Source organism: Trachemys scripta, chromosome 9 (genome assembly GCF_013100865.1).
Source record: "Trachemys scripta elegans isolate TJP31775 chromosome 9, CAS_Tse_1.0, whole genome shotgun sequence".
NCBI lineage: Eukaryota > Metazoa > Chordata > Testudines > Emydidae > Trachemys > Trachemys scripta.
The window spans coordinates 48,501,372-48,528,866 of NC_048306.1; the positions used below are offsets into that span (position 1 = coordinate 48,501,372).

General features: G+C 48.3%; 2 protein-coding genes across 4 annotated transcripts in view; one reads left to right on the top strand and one right to left on the bottom strand.

Annotated features, from left to right (window-relative positions):
• The first annotated feature begins 739 nt into the window (after window positions 1-739).
• The window catches only part of BOK (BCL2 family apoptosis regulator BOK), a 39,046-nt gene continuing 12,290 nt past the window's right edge, over window positions 740-27,495 (top strand). Inside the window, exons 1-4 of one of the 3 annotated variants that reach the window (XM_034780914.1) lie at window positions 740-1,013; window positions 1,454-1,521; window positions 2,027-2,325; window positions 12,618-12,746. In XM_034780914.1, coding sequence (XP_034636805.1) covers window positions 2,103-2,325; window positions 12,618-12,746 — 352 coding nt within the window. In that variant the 5' untranslated portion in view covers window positions 740-1,013; window positions 1,454-1,521; window positions 2,027-2,102. Of the gene's footprint in view, window positions 1,014-1,453; window positions 1,522-1,940; window positions 2,326-12,617; window positions 12,747-27,495 lie in introns of all 3 variants that reach the window. The other 2 variants (XM_034780912.1, XM_034780913.1) reach the window with 2 other exon arrangements.
• The window catches only part of THAP4 (THAP domain containing 4), an 87,842-nt gene continuing 78,867 nt past the window's right edge, over window positions 18,521-27,495 (bottom strand). The window contains exon 6 of the mRNA XM_034780905.1: window positions 18,521-18,600. Within this exon, the coding sequence (XP_034636796.1) occupies window positions 18,541-18,600 (60 nt within the window). The 3' untranslated portion in view covers window positions 18,521-18,540. The remainder of the gene's footprint in view (window positions 18,601-27,495) is intronic.

Below are 27,495 nucleotides of genomic sequence, written 5' to 3' on the forward strand. Positions count from 1 at the left end.
GTAGAAAGCTTCTAGTGTAAAGAAACAGAATAGGTCTTGACTGCACTGGCATTTCAGCCACCAGTGTAGCTACACTAGTGTAAACCTACAGGTGTCCTTACCTCAGGCCTTTCACAAAAGCAACCAAACAGCCATCAGATGGTGATAAATACATCTCTTCTGACCTGGTTTGGACAGTCTGTGTCTCAAACAATCCCTGAGCCCATCCAGTCTCACTGCAAATTCGGTTTTGCTTAGTGGGAGGGAGGAAGAAACCCATTGAATTTCTTGACCAGCTCTACTAATAAATTTTTGGGAATTAAAACTGATCTGGTCTGTTTCACCTCAGTGTTGTTGAGCACCTGTGTTGCTTACAGTTCAACTTTACAACCTGTTCAAAATCTAGCATCACAGTCACCCACTGCAGGTGCTGCCGTTCCATGATTTGGCACTTTGGGGTCTATGGGCAAATAACTATTGCCGATTCTGCAAAAGCGGTCACAGGAATACACCCTTATCAGGGAATAATACTTCTCCTTGGTAGTGTTCTCAGCGGTACATCAGAGCATGCTCTCCCTGGAGCTCAGCCACCTGTTTAAGCAATGTTCTGTTTGGGCTGGAACATCTTGAAAAAAGTCCCTCTTAACCTAGCAGTACAACTGCTTAGAGCCTCCTTAACTGAGGAAGAAAAGGGAGGGGAGATTGTTGCTAGCTGGCTTGCATAACCCCGCCCCTGGTTATTTCATCTTCCTTACAAGGCTAAAGCAAGAGGCTTTCCTTTCTCTGGCTGCCCCAAGCTCTCAAAAACAGCAGAACAAGTGGTAGGATCATACTGGAGTGCAGACGGGATGTGGAGGCTGCCAGAGATGGGGAGAGAATAAAGAACCGAGCAAGCAGTTGTGCTCTAGCTCCAGCAGAGGATAGGAGCAGAGAATCATTATAATCTTTAAAAAGAACCAGTTCTTCCAAAGAAATATGAGAAGCAGCTGAAACCGACAAAAGATCATTGAAAGGAAGGAAATGCAACATGAGAGGTAAATATGTCCTTTGCTTGGAAGTTTTTAAGAATTTGGCATTGTTTTCTTTATGGTAAAAACTTTCAAATATGGGTTCCTAAAATGAGGGTCTCAAACCCACCTGACTAAAACTTTGGTCTGATTTTTTTTTTTTAGGGGGTGTTGCTCACCTGCAGCTCCATTGAAGTCAGACCCAAAGCTTTCATTCAGGTCCTTCTAAATGGATTTTAGGTCCCTTACTGTAGGTACTGGCACTTCTGCTTTTCCACTTTGCCGAGACAATTGCAGTTGAAAGGCTTGGGAGAAAAAGCTGGTAGAGTGCATCTCTTAAACAAGTCACAGGAACAAAAACTAATTTAGGATTGCACTAAAAAAGGAACTTTTGTCTCTGAGGATAAGGGCTAGTGGGAGATTTGAAAATTGAAACACTATTGTAGCACAGTATTTATGGTGTATAGGTGACCTCCTTCCTTCAACATCCACATTCTGATGAGCTGGAATTCTTGTGTGCCTGCGTCTGCTTGAGGTACTGTAGCTGGAATGTGGGACTCTGGTTTGATTTCCTAGATTATTTAATTGAAGCAAGCTGGTCTTGTCTACACATTCTGAAAATTGTTTCCAGATTCTAACTATTTAGTCTCTTTGAAATTAAGATTCAGCGGTTCTGAAATTTAAAAGGGGGAAAAGAGAAAATATTTTATTAGTGCAAATCTTGCAGTCCATACTCAGGCAAAACTCCCACACTGCCCTCAGTGGGCACCTAAGGACTGCAAGATTTGGCCTATTCGCTGTAAGATTCAATGGACGTGATCTTCAGCTAGTGTAGATTAGTGTCACAGCAATGACTTCCATGGCACTATGATTTAGATTGCTAGGGTATCTGGCCCTATGTTCCTTTTTCTTTCTGGGTGAGCTGATGGATTTCCATATGCTCTTATCCACCAGGTAAAGCTAATGAAGGTTAATTCAAGAACTTTGCTGGGAACTGTGACGAATCACGAGCCCAGTGTATTATTTTCCTTAAACAATAGCTACAGATTCCTGTCAAAGGCTTCGGGGCAGACTTCAGATAGGCACAGCCTGAGTCGGTGAATTCAGCTGTCAGGGATGGAGGTGCTACGCCGTTCCTCGGTCTTTGCTGCGGAGGTGATGGAGGTTTTTGATCGGTCTCCCACCGACAAGGAGCTGGTGTCCCAGGCTAAGGTGCTCTGCAGAGACTACATACATTCCCGGCTGCTTTGGGCTGGCATTGGCTGGAGCAAACCAGAGCACAGTGCACCCATGCCTGGCGGCAGACTGGCTGAGGTGTCCAGCGTGCTTCTGCGACTAGGTAAGCATCCATGCTGTGGCTGCGGCCAGGGGTCCTGAGGGGGTCCCTTCGGGGCACTTCTGACTAGACCAGGAACGGGTGAAAGGCAGGGACTGCTGAGTGCCAAGAAGGCGTCCCACACAGCCAAGACCTTATTTGCTTAAAGAATGAGGTGTTATTCTCTGCACTTGGAGCATCCAGACTGGTTCCCATTGCACCTCCTCATTCTACTCTTATCTCCCACCTGGAGCAAGGAGCAGCTCCTTGCTCATCCCAGTGATTCTGGAGAGACTGTTTCCTGTAGGTCCCTGGGGAAATATAAGCTTGATCCTGCACCAATTAAAACTTGATGAGAGTTTTGCCTTTGACTTCAGTGGGGGCAGTATCAAGCCCTTTGTCTCTGTGTTCATTCAATCCATGGCTTCCCCAGACTAGCACCCCAACAGAGCTCACAATCTCTTCTGCATTCAGCAGGGTGAGTTGGCCTCCATGACAGCCCAATACTGGACTACAGTGACAGTCTTATCTGTATAATTCTGCTAGCGGTAAACTTGGGCTGCTTCAATTGCTCACCTAGGAAGGGGGTGACTGAGTTGTAGGGATGCTTCATTGGGCGTCTTCCACTTGGAGTGTGTGCATTAGAGAACCTTGTGATGGCTGCATTTCAATAACAAAGTGTGACAGTTAATCCACTGCCATCTGCCTTAGATTGTCTCTCTCTGATTCACTCAGTTGGACAGGAGTCTTCTCTATTACTTCTGGCATTGGGGCCATCCATGCTTGGAGGGGTGCGACCAAATCATTAGTCCAGGGAGCTTTGCACAACCTGGCTTTGCCTGTGGAGTTGTGCAGGAAGAAAAAAGATGCAAGGGGCAAATATGTGGTGGGGATGGTTAGATGGCATCCAGCTAGCAAAGCACTAAAGGCTGTATCAGCTGAACACCATTACTATGTATAGTTACCAAGATCTGGATGTTGGATTGTAGGAACACGTGGTGCGGGGGTGGGGGTGGCCATTGGGGCTAAGATGTGCGGTGCTGGCATCAAGTGCATATGCGAGATGGCACCACTAAGGCCTTGTCTATACTAGGCAGGTAAGTCGACCTAAGTTACACCACTCCAGCTTCATGGATAACGTAACTGGAGTCGACATAACTTACATCGACTTACCGCGGTGTCTACACCTAGGATTGCCAACTTTCTAATTGCACAAACCCAAACACCCTTGCCCCGTCCCATCCCTTCCCCAAGGCCTCTCCCCTGCCCTGCCCCTCCTCTGAGGCCCTGCCCTCCACTCACTCCAGCCCTCCTCCTTCTGTCGCTTGCTCTCCCCCACCCTCACTCACTTTCACTGGGCTGGGGCAGGGGTGTGGGAGGGCTCCAGCTGGGGGTGCAGACTCTGGGGTGGGGCTGGGGATGAGAGGCTTGGGGTGCAAGAGGGGGCTCCAGGCTGGAACCAAGGTGTTTGGAATGCGAGAGCAGGCTCAGGGCTGGGGCAGGGTGTTGAGGTGCAGGAGGGGCTGCAGGCTTCAGACGGGGGTGTGGGCTCTGGGGTGGGGCTAGGGATGAGCAGTTTCGGGTGCAGTAGAGGGCTCCGGCGTGGGGCCAAGGGGTTTGGAGTGCGGGAGGGGGCTCAGGGCTGAGGCAGGAGTTGGAGTGTCAGAGGAGGTGCAGGAGGGGGCTCAGGGCTGTGGTAGGGTGTTGGGGTGCAGAAGGGGGTGTGGGCTGTGGGAGGGAGTTAGGGTATGGGAGGGGGTTCTGACCTCAGGCAGGGTGTTCAGGGTGTGGGCTCTGGCTGGGTGGTGCTTACCTCAGGCAGCTCCTGGTCAGGACTCCCTGCCTGCCTTGGCTCCGTGCCACTCCTGGAAGCGGCTGCCATATCCTGCCCCTTGGCCGGAGGCATGGCCAGACGGCTCTGCGCGCCACCCCCGCAGCTCCTGTTGGTCATGGTTCCCGGCCAATGGGAGCTGCGGAGCCGGTGCTGGGGTGGGGGCAGTGCGTGGAACTTCCCTGATCACTCCTGTGCCTAGGGGCCACAGGGACATGCCGGCTGCTTCTGGGGAGCTGCACAGAGCCAGGGCAGGCAGGGAGCCTGCCTTAGCCCGACTGTGCCACCATCTGGACTTTTAATGGCCCAGTCACCAGGGTCCCTTTTCAACCAGATGCCTGGCAACCAGCATTCCCTCTACTTTTTCCCATACATGTGCAGAATGAATTTTGTTATGTGCACCAATATGGTGATAACACATCACCTCCATACTGATGCACATAACAAAATTAATGTGATGGGGGTAGGGCTGAGGGGTTCTGAGTGTGGGAGGGGGCTCAGGGCTGGGGCAGAGGGTTGGGGTGCAGGGAGGTGAGGGCTCTGGTTGGGAGTGCAGGCTCTTGGGTGGGGCCAGGGATGAGGGGTTTGGGGTGCAAGCTGCCCTGGGGCTACGGTGGGGAGAGAGGACTCCCTCCTCCTCCCCTCCCAGCTCTCTCTCCCTGCAGCAGCTCCAGGGCTGGGGTCCACAGGATAGGTGCCTCTCCCCCGGCCGCGGCAGGTCCAGAGCTGAGGTGGAGGCAGGGGAAGGACGCCTGGCTGCGGCAAGGTTGGGTCCGGGTTGGGGGAGGGGCATCCACCCCCGGACACAGCAGGTTGGGGGCTGGGCTAGGTTGGGGCCGGGGAAGGGGCGCCCCTCCGCCAGCTGCAGCAGGTTCTGGCTGGGCGGGTTCCCTGAGTGCCTGTGCTGCGCTTAATAGGCTGCTGCTTGGCCACGTGACTGTGCAGCTTACAGGGAACATAGCTGGCAACCCTATCTACACCGCGCTGCGTCGATGGGAGACGCTGTCCCGTCAACTTCCCTTTAGGGTTGCCAGGTGTCCAGTTTTCAAGTGGAATGCCCAGTCGAAAAGGGACCCAGGTGGCTCCGGTCAGCACCACTGACGGGGCTGTTAAAAGTCCGGTCGGCAGCCAGGGGGCTCCACACACTGTTCCCGCCCCAACCGCCAGCTCTGCAGCTCCCATTGGCCGGGAACTGTGGCCAATGGGAGCTGCGGGGGTGGCACCTTCCGACAGGGCAGCACGCAGAGCCACTTGGCCGCGCGTCCGCCTAGGAGCCGGAGAGGGGACATGCCACTGCTTCTGGGAGCTGTCTGAGGTAAGTGCCACCTGGAGCCTGCACTCCTGACCCCCTTCCATGCCCCAACCCCCTGTGCCAGCCCTGATCCTCTTCCCGCTCTCCTAACCCCTCGATCCCAGCTCAGAGCACCCTCTTGCACCCCAAACCTGTCATCCCCAGCCCCATCCCATAGCCCATACCCTTAGCTGGAGACAGAACCCCCTCCCACGCCCCAACCCCCTGCCCCAGCCTGGAGCCCTCTCCTACACCCCAAACCTCTCATCCCCAGCCCCACCCTGGAGCCGGCACCCCTAGCCACAGCCCTCACACCCTCCCGTATCCCAACCCCCTGCTCCAGCCCGGTGAAAATGAGCGAGTGAGGGTGGAGAGAGCAAGCGACAAAGGGAGGAGGGATCGAGTGAGTGGGGGCGGGGCCTCAGAGGAGGGGCAGGGCAGTGGGGGCCTCGGAGGAGGGGTGGGACAGGGGCGGGGCAACGGTGTTCAGTTTAGTGTGAGCAGAACTTTGGCAACCCTACTTCCTTTACTTTTCTCAATCCAGTGGAATACCGGAGTCGACTGGAGAGCGCTCTGCCATCAATTTAGCGGGTCTTCACCCGACCCGCTAAATCGACCCCCGCTGCATTGATCACAGCAGCGTTGGCCTCTGGTAAATGTAGACATGGCATAATTGCCAGCATGTTCTCCTGTGGAGAGGAGTGATAAGAAGGGGAGCATGATTCATTGGGCCAACCAGTGGCATCCTGCCCTATATCAGCTTGTACTAGATGCACCTCACAGGCATACTGGGGTACCGACAGCTGGCCATGCTGCATGACTTTTTGCCCATCCTATTAAGATTTAGCCTTTGTCTTAAAGTCAGCCAGTTCTCTCCTAGTCTCCTCCTGTCACTGTGGTTGTGGAGAGTATTTTAGTATCTAGTCACCCTCCTTGTCCAAATGATCTTCAGATCACTTTTTGCCAGAACATTACCAATAAACCAGGGATTCAAAATGCTGCCTGAAGCAAACTTCCTATAAAATAAATCCTGTGGACCTGACCCTCTGCTAGTCTACTTCCATAGACTTCACTGTCAGTCTGCTTGCAGCGTGCTTCGCTGACATACATGTGTTGGGAATTTAGTCCAGTATCTCTCCCTCTTTTCCTTTCTGACTTCTCCTTTCCCTTTCTATATCTTGGTGACTTTTCTTTGGTCTTTGTTTTACAGGCTGCGGTTTTCCCCTCAGATGAATTTTTCATCCTTTTCTATTGTTTGATTTATTTATTTTCCTCTAAGTTCCTCTCTTCCCCAGACATATTCTTCTCTCCTGTTTTGGTTTTTCCTCTCTTTTGCCATCTGTCTTTTCTTTCCTTTTCCTTCCATTCCCTTTCACCTTTTTGGTCTTCTCTCTTTCTCCATCTGCGCAGGTGGGGTCAAATGTGGGTGGCAGAAGTGTTTTGGAGGGCGAGCAGATGGCAGAGTGAATTTGAAGGCGTCTCCTTGACGACTGTCCTGACTCTGTTACTGTGCTTATGTTCAGATGGAAGGATTTGGCTGATAGTCCTAAGAACTTGGCTTCTCTAAGCAAACTTGATTGGAATGGAACCACATATAAGGGACACAAGGGGAAAATCATTCTTCATATTGAGCTATACAGTCATTTCCTGATCACTTGTTCAGAAACATTGCTGCCCACATGGCCTTTAGCTCTTCCTTCCCTTTTCCTGTTGTAAATAGCCAACTGCAGCAAAAGGTGTTAAACCACTGTTGTTTCCCAGGCACATGCCAGGAACCTGAGCCCCAAACTTCTGCATCAACTGGTACAGCCAGCTAAACCAGTTCTCGCCCAGTGACAGTTGCTGGGAGCACTCAGTATATGTGAAGGAACAGAGCATTCCTAGTGCTTGTGCTTATGCATATGGATGGTAAGGTGAGCCTGCAAGTGAGCATGATAAGCCAGCGAGTAGGCCTGGACACACAGTGGGTAAAGGGAATTCTGTATGGATGCTCTTACAGAGCTCACAGCTGAGGAATAGTGGCACTGAGCAGTGAGACACTGTGGCTGCTAATAGGACTAACTGGTGACAAACATTAAAAATAAGTGTTCAGCTTTATTATAAAAAAATTCCTACAAACCAACCATCCACCTATGTCTGGAACAACCACCATCGCTGTATCAGCCTCGCCACGAGCCAGCTGCATGTCCGCCTGGCTCCTGGTGCGAACAGATGAAGGGAAGACCAGCAGTGCTCACTCTGGAGTACGGTCAGTGAAGCCTCTGCTGCCCTTGGGGGCAAGGTCCCCAGCTGCTGTAAACCACTCTGGTGCCATTGATGTCAATGGCATTGCATCCGTTGACACCAGCTGAGAAACTGGCCTTCCTGAGCTTAACTGGAATCAGTGCAGTGCTTTGAGCTAGCCATGCACTGTAAATCCCCTATGTTTTGCTGGCCAACCATTAGTTGTTGTGTCTGTTCTTCCTTGGCAAAGGGAAGATTTTGGGGACCAGCACAGGCCCTTAGAGTTCTCTGTCCTACTGGTTCCCCTGCTGCCATCTGTTGTGGCTTCCCTCAGCATTCAGTGCTGTGTAGATGTGCCCATCTACTTTCTCACAGTTTTCTTCTCAAGGCTGCTGGATCATGTTTACTTCAGACCCAGGGGCAATTGACCAGAACAGCTGCTCAAGTGGATAGTCTATTCCAGAATACAGAATTCTATAATAACTTTTATTCCAGAATAAGAGTGTCTACACCGGAAGCTATTCTGGATAAGCTATTCTGGTCAGTTTCCTCACATAGACAAGCCCTTATTTGTTGGGAATTGCCTCCAGCCTGGGATGAGGGGGGATGTAGTTCTTCAGCAACAGAAAAGGAACTTTAGGTCTTCAATTCCCAGCACCAGTTTTGTAACTCAGAGCCCAGTCAGATTCCTAGATCCACAGACAGAGGGTCCTTCCATATGTGGATCTGACCTTACCTTGTGGCAGATTGGGGTCAGCCTCTCCACAGCACACAGTCCTTCACTGGGCCCTAGAGAGAGTGCTTTGTGGGTCCTGGGATCTGTATTTTGGGTGAGGGCAGGCAGAGGCAGATACGTCCCCATCTCCACCATTAGCACGCTTAAGTACAAGGTGGGCAGATAACACAGCCATAGTCTCTCCTCTGCTCCACAATGGGGTTGAGTGTCCTTGGGGCAGCTGTTGACTGCATTGCCAGGGAAAGGATTGCTGAAGTTGGCTTGACACCTCCCAAGGGCTCCATGCACCTGGGAAATGTTTGGACACCCCTTCATCCTGCTGGCATGTGACATTAGTGGTGTATGCTCATTCTCTACAGCCAAGTCTACACTACAGAGCCTATGTTGGCATAGCTAAGCCGGAACAGGCCTATGCCACCAGAAGGAGCTCTGCCAACATAACACTACCTCCCCCAACAACATCATCTAAGATGAAAGAAGCACTCTTCTCTCCACACAGCTGCATCTATATGGGGGGTTTTGTCACCATAGATACGTCAGCTAGGTTTTTTTTTTTTTCTCCACACCCCAACTGATGTAGCTATGCTGACAAAATTTAGCTGTGTTGACCTGGCCTAACGCTAGCATGGGCTTTGCAGTTCAGGTGAAATATGCTCCTGTATTCAGGAAACTTTTTTATCTTAAAAGGATAAAGGCTAGATTCTAATCTCTGTTAGGCCCATGTGTTGGGAGTAAGCCCAGTGATGCCAATAATTATTCCTGATTTGACGTTCATGCGGCTGAGACAAATCTAAGTTAGGTTTCCTCAGTGTATCCTATGACATGGAAGTGCTCTCATCCTGGGGGGAGTTCAAGACAATCCCCACTAAATAAAAATCTCAGGCACCAAGATATGCAGCTTTCGGTGTCTCACGCTATGACAGGAGACAATGTGTTTTCACTGAGTTCTTGTTACACTTAACTAGCTAAGGAGTAGTTGCCACCTTTGCCTAGGAGTGGGGGAGACATGTCAAGAAGAGTGAAATGTTGACCTTGGCAGTGTTTCTTTGAAAACAGCCATTTTAAGGAAACCTTACTTCATGAGGAACAACTTCTCCTGCTTACTAACGCTGGCAAATCTGTGCTGAAGGGGGATAGGATAGCCTAGCAGTTGGTAATAGGAGATATGAAATCTTTCATCTCTTAGTTACCAATTCAAATCCATCCCCACTCAGAAGTTAGAGTAGAGGAATTGAGATGGGACTTCTGTGTCCTTTACCCAGCTTTGCCAATGGCTTCCTCTGTGACTGTCAGTCATTTATCCTCCCTGCCTCAGTTTACCCACCTGTGAAAAGGCTATAATACCTACCTTGTAGGACTGTAGTAAGGCTTATCTAGGCCATGCCATAAAGCACTTTGAGAATCTCAGAGAACAGGCGCAAAGCAGGAGAGGTTGGAAGCCACAATCCATCTGGTAGCAGTTCAGTGACCTAGGGGAACTTCATGGCATTCTTGGTCTAGTTCCATTACACTGGGCACTGGTCCTAGGAAATCTAGAACAGGGATAGGATCTATATTTATTCAATAAGAATGGCAGCGGAGACTAAATATAGACAAAGCTTAGGCATGCCAAGGTCATTCAAAGTTACGGCAGTTTAGTTAAACAGGTGCAAGTGGTGATTTGGTTAAAACAGTGTGGACATTCATCATCTGATTTAAACCTGGTTTATATTGGTTTTGCTTACTTCAGTAAAGTGATATAAACCACATTTAAATCAGATGATGAGTGTCCATACTGCCTGGCACTAGTTTAAAATAGCTTTTGTTGAACTGGTCCCACACTTAATAGAACCAAGGCCTCAGAAGGGGCCCCTCTAGGTCTATGTGACGAAGCTGCCATCGCTGCTCTCCATGCTCTTTCACAACTGTGGGGGGAGAAATGCTGACAAGCTGATCGCTGAGATCACAACACTCCAGCTGAGCATGGAGAGAGAAGGCTCCCTTGCTCTCAGAAGCAGCGTGACCTCGTGGGTAGGAGCAGGCTTGGGAATAAGACGACCAGGGTAATGTCCCCAACTCTGCCCCTGACTTGATGTGTGACCTTGGGGGAATCGTTCCCCTCTCTGTACCTTTGTTTTCCTTGTCTATTTATTTAGCTCCTCAAGAGTGGGACTCTTGGTATGTGCATGTACAGCACCTAGCACCGTGGACACTACCTTTAGGCCCTCCAGTAATAAAATCAATAGTGAGGAATAATAGTGCTCTGCCAAGTGCTTATCCTATTCCCCTCCTCCATCATACAGATATTTCAGCTAGCACAGGGTGAGGCTATCCCTTTGTTCCTCATGTTCAGAGGTTAAGGTTGTGTAACCCTGAGACAGAGGAACAGTTCTCCCATATCATATGCAACATTCCCTCTTATCAGCCTCAGGCATGCATTGCAGGGTTTCCTTTGTTAATCAGATTGCATGGAACAATTGAACCTCAGAAGTGTCGAAACACTTTATGGAATACTGTAAAGGTTGCCTGCTTAAATATTTAATAACTAATGTCAGAGGTTGTATAAATTGGGTAATGTTTAGTAGCTAATAATGACACTTCCAGAGTCCTTCATTTGGTCAGGGAAAATCCTGCCTTTTCGATCCCATCTATGCTACAGAACCAGATGTGCAGGAGGATCTGGTCACACCACCATTGTCCCCCAGACAGTTGAGACGTGGTTCTGCCTTGCGGTGTAAATGTGACCTGAACATGTTTTAAGTGTTTGTCCAATGCCATGCACAGACAACCCACCCCAAAAGTTTTTTGCACAATGCTGGAAGTTGAGTAACTCCCACCTAGACTACCAAGGTATGTCCACGTTGCGAGTGAAGATGTGACTGTAGCACGGGTAGGCACACCTGAGTTAGCCCTAGCACAGGTATCAGTAGCAGTGAAGACATGGCAGCATGGGCTAGAAACCAGAGTACATATGGTCCCCAGTGGACTTGTACACTGGTTGTTAAGCCCGTGCTGAAGCTTGTGCCACCACATCTGCACTGCTATTGTTACCCAGGCTAGCTAGATTAAAGGCAGCACAGATATACCTCCCTGTGCTATAGTCAGACCTTCTCTTGCAGTGTGGACATGACAGAAACCAGCTTGGGGACCATTTATGTTCTGCAAGGGTCCTACAACACAGTTCATTGACATTTGTAGTGGAGACAGGACTTCATTTTCTCTTGGTGGTCTTCATGCCGATACATGCCTCGGGCTCCCATCTTGGAGAACTACCTGGAGGCCTGAGTGTGTTCTGAAGTTTAAGAGTCAGCCATGCAGATGGCAAACCATGTAGCCCTCTGAAGAACACACAGGTCTCCAGATCTTCCTCTGTGCCCATGTTAATGTAAAATAGTTGAGCTGACACTCTTCACTCTGCCTTTTGAATGTTTCACAGCCTCAGGCCCGTTCTCAGCTTTCATCAGCTTCCAGGGCTAGTAAGGCCCTTTCCTCCCAAGGCTTTTCTTATTGTGTAGAAAAGGGTGTGCCCCAGGAGAGCTAAAATAAAGGGAGGCACCTGCACCTCTAGTATAAAAAAATCAAGTTATTTTTGCTTCTGTTGATCTTTCTGCTGCCGCGAGAAGAAACCACAGTCACTGTAGTCAGCACTTGTGCTGCCAGGCAAGAGAAAAGGCGGATGGGGTCCAGTGGCTTAACAGAGGATTAGGATAGAGTTCCTGAGTTCAAATCCCACCCCAACACTGACTCTCTCTGCGGCCTTGAGAACATCACTTGGGCAGCAATTCTGCAAAGGAACTGGGAAGCCGATGTAGGCCCCTACCCCATGAATGCCAGTAGCATGGGGCGGGGGGCTCTCCGCCACATGCAGCACTGGCACCTCTGATTGTGCTACCCCACAGGAGCCTTTGCTGCACAGAGCAGCGGAGGCTTGTGGCGGTCAGGAGGAGGTGGGGCTGGCTGTGGCAATACGCTCACAGGAGCTACCAGTGCCAATGGCCAAGCGGCCCCAGAAATGTGTGTGCATGCAACCAGCCGCCCCTTGGTCCCTGGCCTGGCCTCAGCACCAGTGCGGGGATGGATTTCCTCTTTCACCCCTGTTCCCTGACTCAGTGTTCCCATCTGCAAAATGGGGGCTGAGGGGGAGGAATATCCTCTCCAGAGGCATGGTGGCTGGGTTGACATCATCTCCCTCAAGGGGACGAGTGAAACGCAGTGTCTGTGCTGGCCACCTGCTGACTCCAAGCCCTTGTTTCCAGGGGACGAGCTGGAATACATCCGACCAAATGTTTACCGGAATATTGCCCGCCAGCTGAACATCTCACTGCACTCTGAAACCGTGGTGACTGACGCCTTCTTGGCAGTAGCGGCCCAGATCTTCACGGCAGGTACAGATGTCTGTCTGGAGTCGGGGGGAGGGGGAGCAGGGATGGGGCTGGCTTTGGGTGCAGGGCTAGACCAGAGGGTGGGGGCTGTGTTGCAAATCTGCCGGAGCTGGGCTCTTTTGTAGCACACACTGAACTAGTGATTTAGAAAAGAACTCCTCTGGACTGTCTCTACCTAGCATACCACTGGCTGGGAAATGCCCCATTATCTGGGAGAGCTCTCTGATTCCAGAGGGCCTCTCCCTCTCCTTCCAGGAGGAGCCCATATTGCCTCATCACCTCAGGGAGTCACTCTGATTCCAGGTTCCCCTCCCCACTGCTGGCATCTGAAGCAGCCTCATTACAAGGGAGTCTCCCTCATTCCAGCCCTTGTTCTTCATGCTAGGACCCAGAACTGACCCACTGCAGGTGTCTCCACTTCTCCTGGCTTCCCTTCTTCTAGCTGTAGCCAGCACTTCCTCCTTGCAAGGGAGCCTGCTTCCATCTAGCTTCCTCTGCTCTTGGGAGCAGCCAGAACTGTTCCACCACATGGGAGCCTAAGACACTCTATGGTGCTCCGTCATTTCATTAGATTTGTTCCTGAATGAGTCGGTGTCTAGAGACTTTTGATTAGTCAGATACGAGTTAGTTAGTGACCCGGCCCATGTGGTGTTGACGGAAATGGATGCACAATCTGTGCTGTGCTCCTTCAAGGGAGCCTCGGTCCCCTCTGAAAACACCCCCTCCTCCACCCCAGTTCTCCTTTGGTGATAGCTGGCTGGTGTGGAGATGGACTTGACAAAGCCTTCTGTCTACTCTCTTTCCAGACGGCCCTGGCATAACCATGGGAAGTCTGCAATGCCGTGCACATTTTGTGAGCAGCCTAGCAATAACTAAGAGGCTGGTGGAAATATTAGCAGTGTATGAAAACAGGGGAGACTGAAACAAAGCAGGGCTGGCATGCAACTAACCATCAGCAGAGCTGTGTGAAACACTTGCGTGGGGGGCACCTAGTTGTGAGTTGGAATGGATGGATCTGCTCCTCAGGCTCCTTTCTTCATGCTTGAGTAGTGGCTTTGAGCTGGTGCTGCTGTGGGGAACCTTGGAAGGGGACAAATAAAGATCCCAGATTTCTAATATACCCTCAAATAAACTTCCTCCGCTACTCCAGAAATCTGTCTTCACCCCCAAACATGCACAGCTGAGTGGGGACCCCAGTGGGGCCACAGTCACCATGTGAGAACCTGCACTCTGTAACTGAAGCACACCTTGATGCAGTACACAGACTGATTTCTTCCACAAAACAATACCAGCAATAAATAAGAAAGGGGAATCTCTTTCCCAGAGATTCCATCAGGGTGAATCCAAAATAACCTGCAGAGCTCTTGTACTCTTCACCAAGAGGTTTATTCCATTGCTCCGGGAATTAAAAAAAAATGGATGAGGTGGATTGCAGTGCTAGCCTGAAAGACTACACGGTGTGCTTGGAATGAAAAGACTTTCTGTGCACAGTGAGGTGGAGCACTGCTGGCTTGGAAAGATGAATGGAGCTGGGCAACTATGACAAAATGTCTGAGTATTAGTGTGGATTGCAGAATAAATTCACCCAGGCCGTGCTCATGCCTCTTTGTGCTCATTTGAGTAGCTGAGCGTTCCTTGCACTGAGACTCACAGAAAACGAGTGTTGAGCATGCACGTTCAAATGTTTGCAGAGGAAGTGGTTATTTTATTAGCTTGGCACTACTTACTACAGCAGGGGAATGGGGGTCTCATTTTCCCTGCTCCAGAGCTGTGACCCACAGGAAATTAAACAAGCCAGAAGAGAACTTGACTGTGCCTTTGGTAGCTAGGACTGCATGCACACAACTATTTGTGTGACTGTGACAGAGGAGAGAGCCCCAGTTATTGCTGTGGGTCCCAGCATTGCCAATGCTTATGACTTATTGTGAATCTCATGATACTGGGTGATCTTAAAGCCCCAGCTCCTGGAGTCCAGTGACTAGGTGAGAACCTTGGATGCCTTTTTAAATGAGTTTCTAGAAGCTTGAAAATGTGTCCCAGCTTTTCTCCAAAGGCTCAAAACCCAGAAGACAAATAAAAAGGCCCCCCAAGTTGGTGGTTTTTATCATGACTTTTTAAAGACAATTCCATGATTTTCGGGGGAGGGAGGGAGCTGACTCATGATTTTTGAACAGGGGTTGGCAATACTGGAATCCCCAACTATACAAACTAGGCCCAGCCACTTGCGGAGCAGCCACAAGGTGCATCACCAGGGTTTCCCTAAGCTGTGTGCTTGTGCAGCCACACCGCACTAGCAGGCACCCCCCATGATTACACACCAGCTGCACAGGGGAGCTGCCTACCATTGGGCTCGCCTTTACCCTGGCTGCTTCCAGTGCCACTGGCAGAACTCAGGAAGGTGCTCCAGGGTTCTACCCCGCCCCTGCCTCAAGTGCTGCAAAGAGGACAGCCTATGAACAGAAAAAGAAGCCATATTTGTTGAGTGAGTTATGTGCTCCTCTCTGCTACTCACACAGATTTCTGGCTGGGGGAAAGGAGCAGATTCTGCTAGTTCTAACGTTCCTGGATTCAAATTACAGTTGCAAGACTTGCTGAATCCAGCAAAATTAAGTGTTAAGTCTGTGGCTGCCGGACATTCCATTTTTTGGAATGCAGAGGAAAGAAGCCTTGATTCGCAAAAGATGACAGATCTCAAATATTGTCTGAGTTGTCAGAGCCAATCACTGACGGCTCAGTGCTGGAAACAGACTGAGATATAAACTCTGCTACTTAGTGTTCAGCTTATTAAGAAAACAGTCCAGGTCTGGGACACAGACCCGCTCAGCTGCCCACTCTGTACCTTCCTGCTGGGCAGTTTTTTTCTCCCTTTACCCCTTCTCCTTTCTTACTCCATTCTTACTCCTTCCTCAACCCCTCGTGCAGCACCGAACTCCCTCCCCCCGCCCCTAAAACAAAGCTTGTATATTATAAATAAAATCCCTATAGTCAATATTAGAGAGACAAGGCAGGTGAGGTAATACCTTTTTTTCTTGGACCAACTTCTATTGGTGAGCGAGACAAACTTTCGAGCTTATACAGAGAACTTGCTGAGCTTGTTTCTGTATCCGTGATGTGTTGAGGTTTTTGAAAGAACTGCTGAGTTTGGACAATAATGTCTACAGGAGATCAGTAGATACCACAAGATGACCACTGGCAGCCGGGGTGAAATGTGAGAGACTTCCTTAAGGTAACCTCCTGTTACTATGGTGATAAGGTACTATATATGTTAATGAGTATAAGAGAAACTAACCATGAAGAATCGGGCATCCCAAAAGCAGCAGAGTGTGGAAGTTCAAATAAGGGAAAAGGGTTAAAACTTTCATAAATATAGCTGAACCCTGGTAGGTGTCAGCATAACACATTATTTAAGCTGTGTCCTGGCCTGCGTGCCTTGGGGGGAGGAAACCAGCATGCTGCTCTTAGTGGTGGGGCGCATGGTGAGAATGATGACTGACATTTTTTGGGTTTCTCTGCAAAGACCAGCGTGAGTAATGCAAATGCCAGACATTGTGTATTGTTGTTTCTCTTCTTTACCAGATTGCAGGGTGTGTATTGTCATTGGTTGGTTAATAAAAGTTATTAGTACAGAAAAAGCACCATGTAAGTCTCTGTTGTGCACCCGGGGGGCTCCCTTCTATTGGTACCCTCTCAACTGTAGTTGATTTGGGGGGCTGAACTCTCACAGATTAAAGTAGGTGTGAGCCCTCACCTTGGGTGGGTAATTAGCTAAAGTAACCCATATAGACTCATAGACTTTAAGGTCAGAAGGGACCATTATGATCATCTAGTCTGACCTCACGCATGATGCAGGCCACAAAGCCGTCCCAACCCTTTCTCTTGACTCTGCTGCTGAAGTCCCCAAATCCTGTGGTTTAGAGACTTCAAGTAGCAGAGAATGCTCCAGCTAGCGACCCCCACCCCATGCTGCGGAGGAAGGCGAAAAACCTCCAGGGCCTCTGCCAATCTACCCTGGAGGAAAATTCCTTCCCGACCCCAAATATAGCGATCAGTAGAACCCCGAGCATGTAGGCAAGAGTCTCCAGCCAGACCATCATTGGCCATTGATACTATTTACCAGCGATGGCACGCTGTTCATTTGACTAGAATCATCCACAGATACAGCAGTATAAACTATGGCCTAGGGCTAATGCTCCCCCACAAACATACTCTGGTGCTACAGTGGCCCCAATCCAGCTCTGCAACAGCTTCAGCTCTGAATTTGGGGCTTGACCCAAAGCCCGTTTGGAGTCAGTAGGAGACTTTCCCTTAATTTCAGGGAGCTTTGCATCAGGGCCTGGGTTAGCTTTAGTTTACCTTCAACATTTTTCAGCAAAATAAATCCCAAAAGGAAGGTTTTTTCCATGGAAAACTGAAAGGAAAAATGAAAAAAAAAATCGTGTTTTTTTTCCTCCTAACTGAAACACTTGATGGTCGCTACTGGTGGGGTAGGTAGGGCTGCTGGCCCCTAGAACACAGAACTTTTACTCTCTAAAGGGGCATTATGGGGAGGGATAGCTCAGTGGTTTGAGCATTGGCCTGCTAAACCCAAGGTTGTGAGTTCAATCCTAAAGGGGGCCATTTAGGGATCTGGGGTAAAAATCTGTCTGGTGATTGGTCCTGTTTTGAGTAGGGGGTTAGACTAGATGACCTTCTGAGGTCCCTTCCAACCCTGATATTCTATGATTCTTGTTCTGTGGCACTTTGTTTCCTGTGGGGTTTTGATCAGGAATCTTTGGGCCTACATGTCCCATTCCCTTAGTCCTGTAGGGTCTGCATGACTTCAGGTTGCCCCCCAAACTGCCAGTGGGGTAAATGTTCACACCTTCTAGTGGGAATGCAGTAAGAAGTGGTTCTCTCTCTGCTGTCTCCTGTTTTAGGCCATATGAAACTGAGCCTCCAACCAGAATCCCCTGTGTATTTATTTACTGATCTTGCTCTGTCTGCAATAGACATCACTAGAGAGGACTGTGGTGTGTCCGTACATATTCCCCCAGCTGTTGAAATGTGGTTCATGATAACCTTGCTTTTAGATCTGAATTGGGAGTCCTGCTTTGATGCTAAAGTGGGGAGGTTTATTTAAATAGGCAAAGGAAACACTGCAGAGTGAGCTCTGACACTGACCAGACCCCCATTGTCACGTGGCCTCCCGAGTTCTCTCCAGCAGCAGGGAAGATGGTATGCAGCGGGAGAACTCTCAAAAGCAACCCTTTCTCATTAGTTCATTTTTCCCTTGGCTAGCCAGTATTTACATACCTACAGCTCCACAGCTGGCTGCAAGTCTGCTACTTAAAAAAAGAAAACAAACAAATTCCAGGCAGCTTTTTCATGTCTTCTGTGTCCTTTTGAAGTGGAGTTCTAGTTCCACTCCAAAGGGCAGATGTGTGCAAGTCTCACCTTGGTTCTAGTGCTTTCCTTTTTAGACAGTTTTTCCATTCACTTCAGCTCCAAGTCACACTGAAGATACAATCGAACTTGCCTGCGTTTCCCGCAGTTGGAGGTTACTGACGATCTGTTTGATTACACTTGTAGATGAGCAGCATGGTTCCCCCCTCAACATGGATGGATGCCATAAACAATCTGTAGGACATGGGGGCCAGAGTGTGTCTGGCTCAGTGGGGTGTGCAGAGAGCAGAGACAGAACGGGAACCGTCTCTGCTACTGACCAGTGCTCAGATGCAAGCCCAGCTCTTGTACTCGGGAACGTGTGATGGGTCCTGATGATGTCACAGTGAAGGGAGGAGCTGGTAATCTACTACCCTCAACGCCTCCATACTGCCAGCAAAGGAGTTTCCATGCCAGGGGGACTGGATAGTGGATCCTGTGAGGATGGGGAATAGGTACTTCTGTGACCTCTGCCATACTAGAAATCCTGGAGTAATTGTAAGCCCAAGTCTGCAGCATGGGGCTGCTTGGGAGCTCATGCTGGGACAGTGAACTTCTCCATATCCCACCTTGCTGCTAGGGCACAATCTAGTCCTTAGTCCTTGGAATGGCCTAGGGTTTGCCAGTAAGGAGCCAAACTCTGTCAGACCCCACCCCTCTTTCGGCAGGAATTTTTAACTGGAATCAGCAAGGTGGACACAGCACGGGTATTGTAACTATTTGTACTGCCAGCATTGCTACTGCATATAGTGATGGCTGAACAGATGCCATGTGGCCTGGCTGTGCCTTCACAATGACAGCGGCAAACTGAGCGAGGGGTTGAGTCTACACTTGCAGGCCGTCTGTTGGAAGCATGGGGGAGGCGCGCAGCACAAATACACTTTCACCTGCCTTTGTAACAACTCTTTTCCCCCGCCTGCAAAAATTCTCAGCCTCTTCCTGGTTTGCTGGTGCTGTCCCAGAACACATCCCTTTGACATCACAGAGATGAAAGGTTGGTATTCGAAACAAATAATCTGAATCTAGTATTTGATGTGAGAACATGTTGCAGTCTGGGATATCTTCAGCAAACTAAGAGGTAGTAGAGAATTACCCAGGGCAGGGAAAACCTGTTTATAAAGGTAGATTTCTGTGATGAATGTCCCTTAGCTGGGAAGGCACTGGATCCCTGGGACCCTGTGTAAAGTCAGATGGTTTAGTTCTTTCTCACCTGGGACTAGGCCCCCCCAGCCTTCCTGTTTATCTGGCAGTCCTACACTGCATCCTGCTAAATAGAGGAGCCAGGTAGAAGGCTGGGGTGGAAGGCAGGGAGATGGCACAATGACAAGCCTGTAGTGTCAGCCTCAGACTGCAGATGGATGACGAAGGAACAAGGACAAAGGGCACGGTGGGCACGGCTGTTCTGTGGCACCTGTTGCTAGAGATGTCCATTGTTCTGGGAGGGCTGAGTGCAGGGCCCAGTGCCCCCATGGCCTGGCTGGTGGAGCATACATCTGTGTGTGTGTTGATGGCAGGGGCTGGTTGTAACATGTCAGTAATCTGGGTACACTATGCTGTGTAGACATGCCATACGATGAATTCAGCATGGCTTCGGAGTTCACCTTTAAGTGGGGACTGACTGGCTAAGCAGCAGTTCTGCACAAAAGGACCTGGGGATTACAGTGGGTGAGAAGCTGGATATGAGTCAGCAGTGTGCTCTTGTTGCCAAGAAGGCCAACGGCATATTGGGCTGTATTAGTAGGAGCATTGCCAGCAGATCGAGGGAAGTGATTATTTCCCTCTATTTGGCACTGGTGAGGCCACATCTGGAGTATTGCATCCAGTTTTGGTCCCCCCACTACAGAAGGGATGTGGACAAATTTGGAGAGAGTCCAGTGGAGGGCAACGAAAATGATTAGGGGGCTGGGGCATATGGCTTATGAGGAGAGGCTGAGGGAACTAGGATTATTTAGTCTGCAAAAGAGAAGAACGAGGGGGGATTTGATAGCAGCCTTCAACTACCTGAAGGGGGGTTCCAAAGAGGATGGAGCTGGCTGTTCTCAGTGGTGGCAGATGACAGAACAAGAAACAATGGTCTCAAGTTGCAGTGGAGGAGGTCTAGGTTGGATTTTAGGAAACACTATTTCACTAGGAGGGTGGGAAGCACTGGAACGGGTTACCGAGGGAGGTGGTGGAATCTCCAACCTTAGAGGTTTTTAAGGCCTGGCTTGACAAAGCCCTGGATGGGATGATTTAGTTGGTGTTGGTCCTGCTTTGAGCAGGGAATTGGACTAGATGACCTCCTGAGGTCTCTTCCAACCCTAATATTCTATGATTCTATGAGTCTAATAGCTCTGCATTTCCGGAACAGGGGAATTCTCCTCCTCAAATATGTCATTGATGGATAGCTTTTCAATAACAGGAAAAAGCAGGCTTAAAGATTCAGGCAACATGTACAGCTATTCTCCATAAGGGGCTGCCAGTGTGACTGCAGAGACCTTCAAATTAGTCACTGATCTAACCTCTGGACCAGTCAACAGGTTGTTATCCTTCTGCAACCTATGGAAATGGGTTTGGGCTCTGTCCGTGTCTAGTGGATAAGAGTCCACGTCACAGACCCCATTGCAGCTGGTACTGACTGGTCACCTTGCTGGCAATTGTAGCAGAGCACCCAAGTAGTGAACAGATTTGGAGACTAAACTGTCTTTTCACAGATACCACCCCCTCCCCCCACCTCTACAGCAGTTACATAGAGAGGGAAGCTGGTACAGCCATTGCTTTGTTCCGTATTTAGTCTGTGGACAAATAAGAAATTTGGCTCTAGATCTGTCAAGTCATCCCCTTTTTATGGGCACTAAGGTCATGATCTGAAGCTTATTAAAATCGAGGGAAAGATTTGACAAGATATACAATTTAAAATAAAACTAACCATAACCACAGGCACCATCCTCTATGGGGGTAGCCTAAATTCTCATCTCAGTTACTCCCAGGTAAACCCCTGGCAGCCACTGGATTTACTCCAGATGTACCTGGGTGTAAATGAGAGCAGAATCTGAGTCGGCGTCTGTAAAGGCTTGGAACTGCACCAGTAAATTTGTTCCTATAATTGTGATTGACTACCCATAAAACCAAAAGGAGCCAGATCCCAGTGTGGGAATCAGTATAGTGGAGTTATGCCAACACTATACATACACTAGCTGAGGTTCTGACCCAAGATGTCATGAATGAGGGAGGATACTGAAGAATTCTGAAGGGCTCATTAGATGGTTAGGGAGTGTATTGAAAAGAGTAGCATTTCCTTCAATATTATAAACACCTACGTGCACCCACTGTCTATAGCTCTTCCTTTCCTGTGGTCTTTGTAGCCTCTTCCTGGCTCACCCTTGTGGCTGTCATGGTGACAAATAACACAGATGAGAACAATAGCCAAATGTTGACAAGAGTACCACACGGATGCTGAAATACACAAGTGAAGGCCATGCAGCAGGGGCTCTCCTGACCTAATCTGATGAGAACAAAAATGGAATCAAATTGGCTATTAATTTGGAATACCGATATTTCCTTCTGCACCCAAAGATGCAGGATTGGTGGGGGAAGGATGTATACAAGGGGCCTCTGAATTGCATCTAGGTTATTATCACAAGGACTTCTATTCAAGAGTACTTTGTGGTTTTTGACCTCTTATAAGACATGACTGGAACAAACAGCCTCTCGTTATCAGATGAAGTATGTTTCACTCATTTTAACCAATTCCACCCCGTCTAGCTACATTTGCAGTTTAAAGAGACGTTTATTTTAATCAGATATCACTAAAAAAAGGCAACTCCGCAGAATCCACTTGTAGGCAGGGCCGGCCCACAACATTTTGGCACCTGAGGCAGGGAGCTCAAATGACGCCCCCATGCCTCCTCGCTTGGGACAAAACTTTGAAAGGTCTCAATTCTGCCTTCTTCCTGTTCTACTCCTCTCATGGTACTGCTCTGCTACCTACCCCAATAAAGGAAAACTAACTACTTAAAATGCCTTGTTCAAAAATTTTAAGTAACACTTAACTTTCAAACACCTGAACAGCAAATGTAACTTTTCTTGTCTGCATAGTAAACACTGGCATTTTTATCTGTTTGAATAATCAAAGTGGTGCTTTCCGTGTCTTCTTGGTTGCAAAGATTTGAACTGCTTCCTGAAGGCCTACAGTCTGGGCCAGCTCATGCTCTATTGAGATGGCTGCAAGGCCGACCAGCCTCTCTCTCCTGGGTCACTGTGGAGCGTAGATGTGTTTTTATTAACTTCAGTTTGGAGAAGCTGAGTTCTCCACTGGCAACTGTTACAGGAAGTAGTAGAAGTATGTGCAGAGCAACAAAAGGATTTGGAAAGAGGGTGGTCATCTTACTTGTGCACATATATTCCAGAACAGCCTTTGGAGTTGATCCTGCTGAAATGTATCTTGAAAGGGCTTTCAGTTCATCACCTAAATCACTTGCATCAATATTGCGCATGTCGTCATGTGTCAACACTGTCTCTGTGCACTGCATTGCTGATGTAGGTCTTCTTCAGGTATAGTGAGGAGTTTTGGAATATCATACAACATCCCAAATATACTACTGTGTTCCTTGAGCTGTATGAAATGTTCTTCAACTGACTGTATTGCACAATCTAGCACCTGGTTAAAGAATTCAACTTTGAATTGTTGTTTGGGGTCTCTTATGGGATTATCCCGTGCCTCGTAATCAAAATGTCATCTTCTTTGGTGATTCTTGAATGGGTGGGAAAATAGCTTCAGTGTGAAGTTCCTCTGCCAACTTCTGTGCACTCTTCAGAACATTTTGAAATCCCTCATCTGACCGGTAAGACTGTAGGTATGACTTTGCTTTGTCCAGTTGTTCCATTGCTCCAGAAATATCAAGGTCAACACCTTGGAGTCTCTTGCTTAAAACATTTATTTCAAACAGTATGTCATGCCACAACACTAAGCCACACAGAAATTTGAAGTTATGTATGTTTCTGGTGATTCTATTTCCCTCTGCCTCTGTTCTCCCACAAACAGTTCCTGTCCTCATTATCCTCCATAATGGCAACTATGGCATCATCTATCTTCCCAATTTGGTGTTTGAGAGGCTTTATCGCTTCGACTTGACTTTCCCATCGTGTGGTACTCAGTGGTTTCAGTGTCAGAGCGGATGTTCCCAGATGTTGCTTCAAAATTTACCATCAATGAGCTGATGCAGAGAAAAATACATAGATGCTTTGAATTACATTAAAAAATTCAGCAGCCTCTCTAAAAGCTGATGCTGCATCACTGACCACCAAGTTCAATGAATGAAAACTGCATAGGACGAAAAAAGCTCGAGGGTTTAACTCTCAGATCCGTGTCTGCACTCCTCTATTCTTTCCTCTCATGTTGGCACCATTATTGTAGCCCTGACCTCTCATGTCAGCTATCGCAATTCTCGTATCTTCCAGCTTTTTAAGAAGCACATTTGTCATACCAGCTCCTGTAGTATCATCAATGTCAATAAATTCTAGAAAATGCTCTCTGACAGTCACCATTGCAGGGACATTTTCACTAGGTTCTGTTGTTGTTACAAAACGCACCATTAAAGTCATTTGTTCCGTATGGCTGATGTCAGGCGTGCAGTCCAGAATAACAGAGTAATATCTTGCTGACTTCAGATCTGCCACAAACTTCTGTTTGACTTTAGTTGCCAGTAACTCTATGATCTCATTTTGAATTGTTTTTCCAAGGTAGTGGGGTACACATTTCTTCGGTGGTGACTCTTCTTAGATGCTCCTGGAATACAGCATCAAACTCAGCCATCAGCTCCACAATTTTAAGGAAGTTTCCATTGTTTGGCACATACAGCTGATCTGAAGTGCCATGCCACGCAATGCTAGGTTTTGGGTGGCAAGCATTCGCACAATGGCAATGAGCCTTTTCAGAACATTTTGCCAGTAAAGAGACTCTGATGCAATCTTTTCTTGATGCTGATCATCTATGGTGGCCTTTAACCTTAGTCTCATCTCAAGCTCTTTCCACCTATGGAATGCTGGTGATTTGGTGCCTTCTCATGGCATGCCAGATTTCTAGCCAGATTTTTTTCCAGTCCTTTGTTCCTGTAGAACCCAATGTGGCTGGAACATTAGACTGGAAGAGTCTGCAACAAAAACAGTATGCAGCATTCTGGATTTTTGAATACATAAGCCATGGCCTCTCCACTTTGTCACCATTGGGGATTTCACACCAGTAATGTGTTGGATGGAAACTGCTATTTTCATTGTCTTTGGGGAACATGAAGTTTTTCACTTGCTGTGGCCCATGCAGTACAAAGAAGTCCCTTAGGCTACTGCTCAAGTGGGTCCACAGTCCTGGAGCATCTAGACTTAAGGAACTAACCTCAGCAGCAGCTGTTTTGCGCCTCCACCACACTCTTCTCTGATCTACACTTTTCTTCAGGAGTGTGCATGGTTACATCCATTTGAGATGGAGGTATGGATGCTGCAGTAGCTGCCAGGTCACCTGCACTCTGACTAACTGGAAGATCAGGCATCTCCTCACCACTCACATCCTCACTGGGGCCGGAAGGCTCACCGTGAACATTTGTGTCTATGTATCTCAGGAGAGCTCCTTCCTGCTTAGATAGAAAAGCTTCCTTTGCTTGCTTTCTTTTTTTGAATGCTGCCCCAGAGGGGCGTTTTCTTCTTTCACTCATAACTGCTGTTCTGTGCCAGCTATAGTGGCTCTCAACACTCAATTGAAGGGGACAAATAAGCAGGCTGGTAGCAGGGCCTGAGTGAGGGAAGATATCAGCGTCTTAAGGGCCTAACTGGCTCCTATTACTTCAGTTGACTGCCTGTTCTCCTCAAGTGGGTTCAGGGAAGCAGCAGGAAACAGGAAGCTCCCGCAGAAGCTGGTGTTAATCAGTCCAGGCTCCTGGGGGTGTTAGAGAGGTACATAAGAGGCTCCTCCTCCTCTCTCTCCTTTCAGCTCCTGCTGCTTTTTGTTATTCCCTCTCACCTTTTCTCCTGCCTGCCTGTTATGTCTCTTGTGCCCTCCTTCCTCCAGCACAGCACTCCACCATCTCTGTGCATCTAGAGCAGAGAGAATACATATGCACCAGCAGCAGATACAATTTTCTACATTCTGGGTCTTAGTGCCCCCCCCCCCCCCCCCGACTGTCTGGCACCTGAGGCGGCCGCCTCAATTTGCCTCATGGTAAGGCCAGCCCTGCTTGTAGGTCCCTTTTGGTCACTGGGTAGAATTATCACGGGAACCCCTTGTTGAAATTCACGTGCTGTATAAAGGAGCGGAGTAAATGGAGAGGAGAGAAGAGGAACTCCAATATAAAAAGCAAGAGAGACTCCTCCTGAATATGTCTCTAGCTCCCCAGTGTCTCAGGTGCTGGTGGTTTTGGAAGTACTCTGAAGGCAAGAGGTGGACTCTCTGCAGCAGAAATGCTGCACCAGCCAATGCGTATTTCATAAGAAACATAAGAACATTAGAACGGCTGTACAGGGTCAGACCAAAGGTCCATCTAGCCCAGTATCCTGTCTACTGACAGTGGCCAATGCCAGGTGCCCCAGATGGAGTGAACCTAACAGGTAATGAACAAGTGATCTCTCTCCTGCCATCCATCTCCACCCTCTGACAAACAGAGGCTAGGGACACCATTCCTTACCCATCCTGGCTAATAGCCATTAATGGACTTAACCTGCATGAATTTATTCAGTTCTCTTTTAAACGCTGTTATAACCTCCTCAGGCAAGGAGTTCCACAAGTTGATTGTGCGCTGTGTGAAGAAGAATTTCCTTTTATTTGTTTTAAACCTGCTGTCCATTAATTTCATTTGGTGGCCCCTAGTTCTTGTATTATGGGAGTAAAGTAAATAACTTTTCCTTATCTACTTTCTCCACATCACTCATGATTTTATATACCTCTATCATATCCCCCCTTAGTCTCCTCTTTTCCAAGCTGAAAAGTTCTAGCCTCTTTAATCTCTCCTCATATGGGACCCGTTCCAAATCCCTAATCATTTTAGTTGCCCTTCTCTGAACCTTTTCTAGTGCCAGTATATCTTTTTGGAGATGAGGAGACCACATCTGTACGCAGTATTCAAGATGTGGGCGTACCATCGATTTATATAAGGGCAATAATATATTCTCCGTCTTATTCTATATCCCCTTTTTAATGATTCCTAACATCCTGTTTGCTTTTTTGACTGCCTCTGCACACTGCATGGATGTCTTCAGAGAACTGTCCACGATGACTCCAAGATATTTTTCCTGATTCATTGTGGCTAAATTAGCCCCCATCATATTGTATGTATAGTTGGGGTTATTTTTCCCAATGTGCATTACTTTACATTTATCCACATTAAATTTCATTTGCCATTTTGTTGCCCAATCACTTAGTTTTGTGAGATCTTTTTGAAGTTCATCACAGTCTGCTTTGGTCTTAACTATCTTGAGCAGTTTAGTATCATCTGCAAACTTTGCCACCTCATTTTTTACCCCTTTCTCCAGATCATTTATGAATAAGTTGAATAGGATTGGTCCTAGGACTAACCCTTGGGAAACACCACTAGTTACCCCTCTCCATTCACAGTTTGCTTTCTTACGAAATTACATTTCCCTGAGCACATCCAATTTCTTGTCCCTGGCTCGTTTCCTTTTCACTCCTGAAATATGTTGAATAAGATAATTCCTCTCCCCTCTTGTATGGCTGTGTTTTCCTTCAGACCACCTTCAGGCAACAGCTTCTCTGCATGGCTTTGCGCTACCAGTGCTTCACCTGGGTTCTGCCTGCAGCTGGGAGAGGCCTTGAGCAGGCTACACAGAACTCTAGAACTGTAAAATGTCTCACCGCCTGCTTGTTAATAATTGCTATCTAAAATAATAGAGTAATGGGAAAATGTTCCTCTCATTCGGCTCTGAGGTTTAGTGAGACAATGCCATTGTGCTGTGCTGCTTCTCTTGTATGGCTGGGAGAGGGTCAAGTTTCCAGGTCATAGTTCACCTTAATAGCACTGCAAAGGATCTCTGGCTGTAACTCTTCAGCATTGAGCTGTCCATCGCCGCCCACTGGCAAAGCACATGGGACTGTGCCCAGTGCTGAGCTCATGGTTGTGGAGTGCTTATCAGTAGCGCTAACAGAACAGGAAGATGAATGCTGCTAGTATAACTTCTAGGGGGCACTTGCTTCTGGCAGGTCAGCCTTGCAGGAAGCTCTGCTGTCAGGGAGATTAGATAACTGACCAACATTCCACTCCCCCAACACACACATGCCGGTCCCTAGGCCGTACAGTGCCATTCAAACTAGATCTAGGCATGGCACCAAAACTTTTGGGGGGTTCATTTA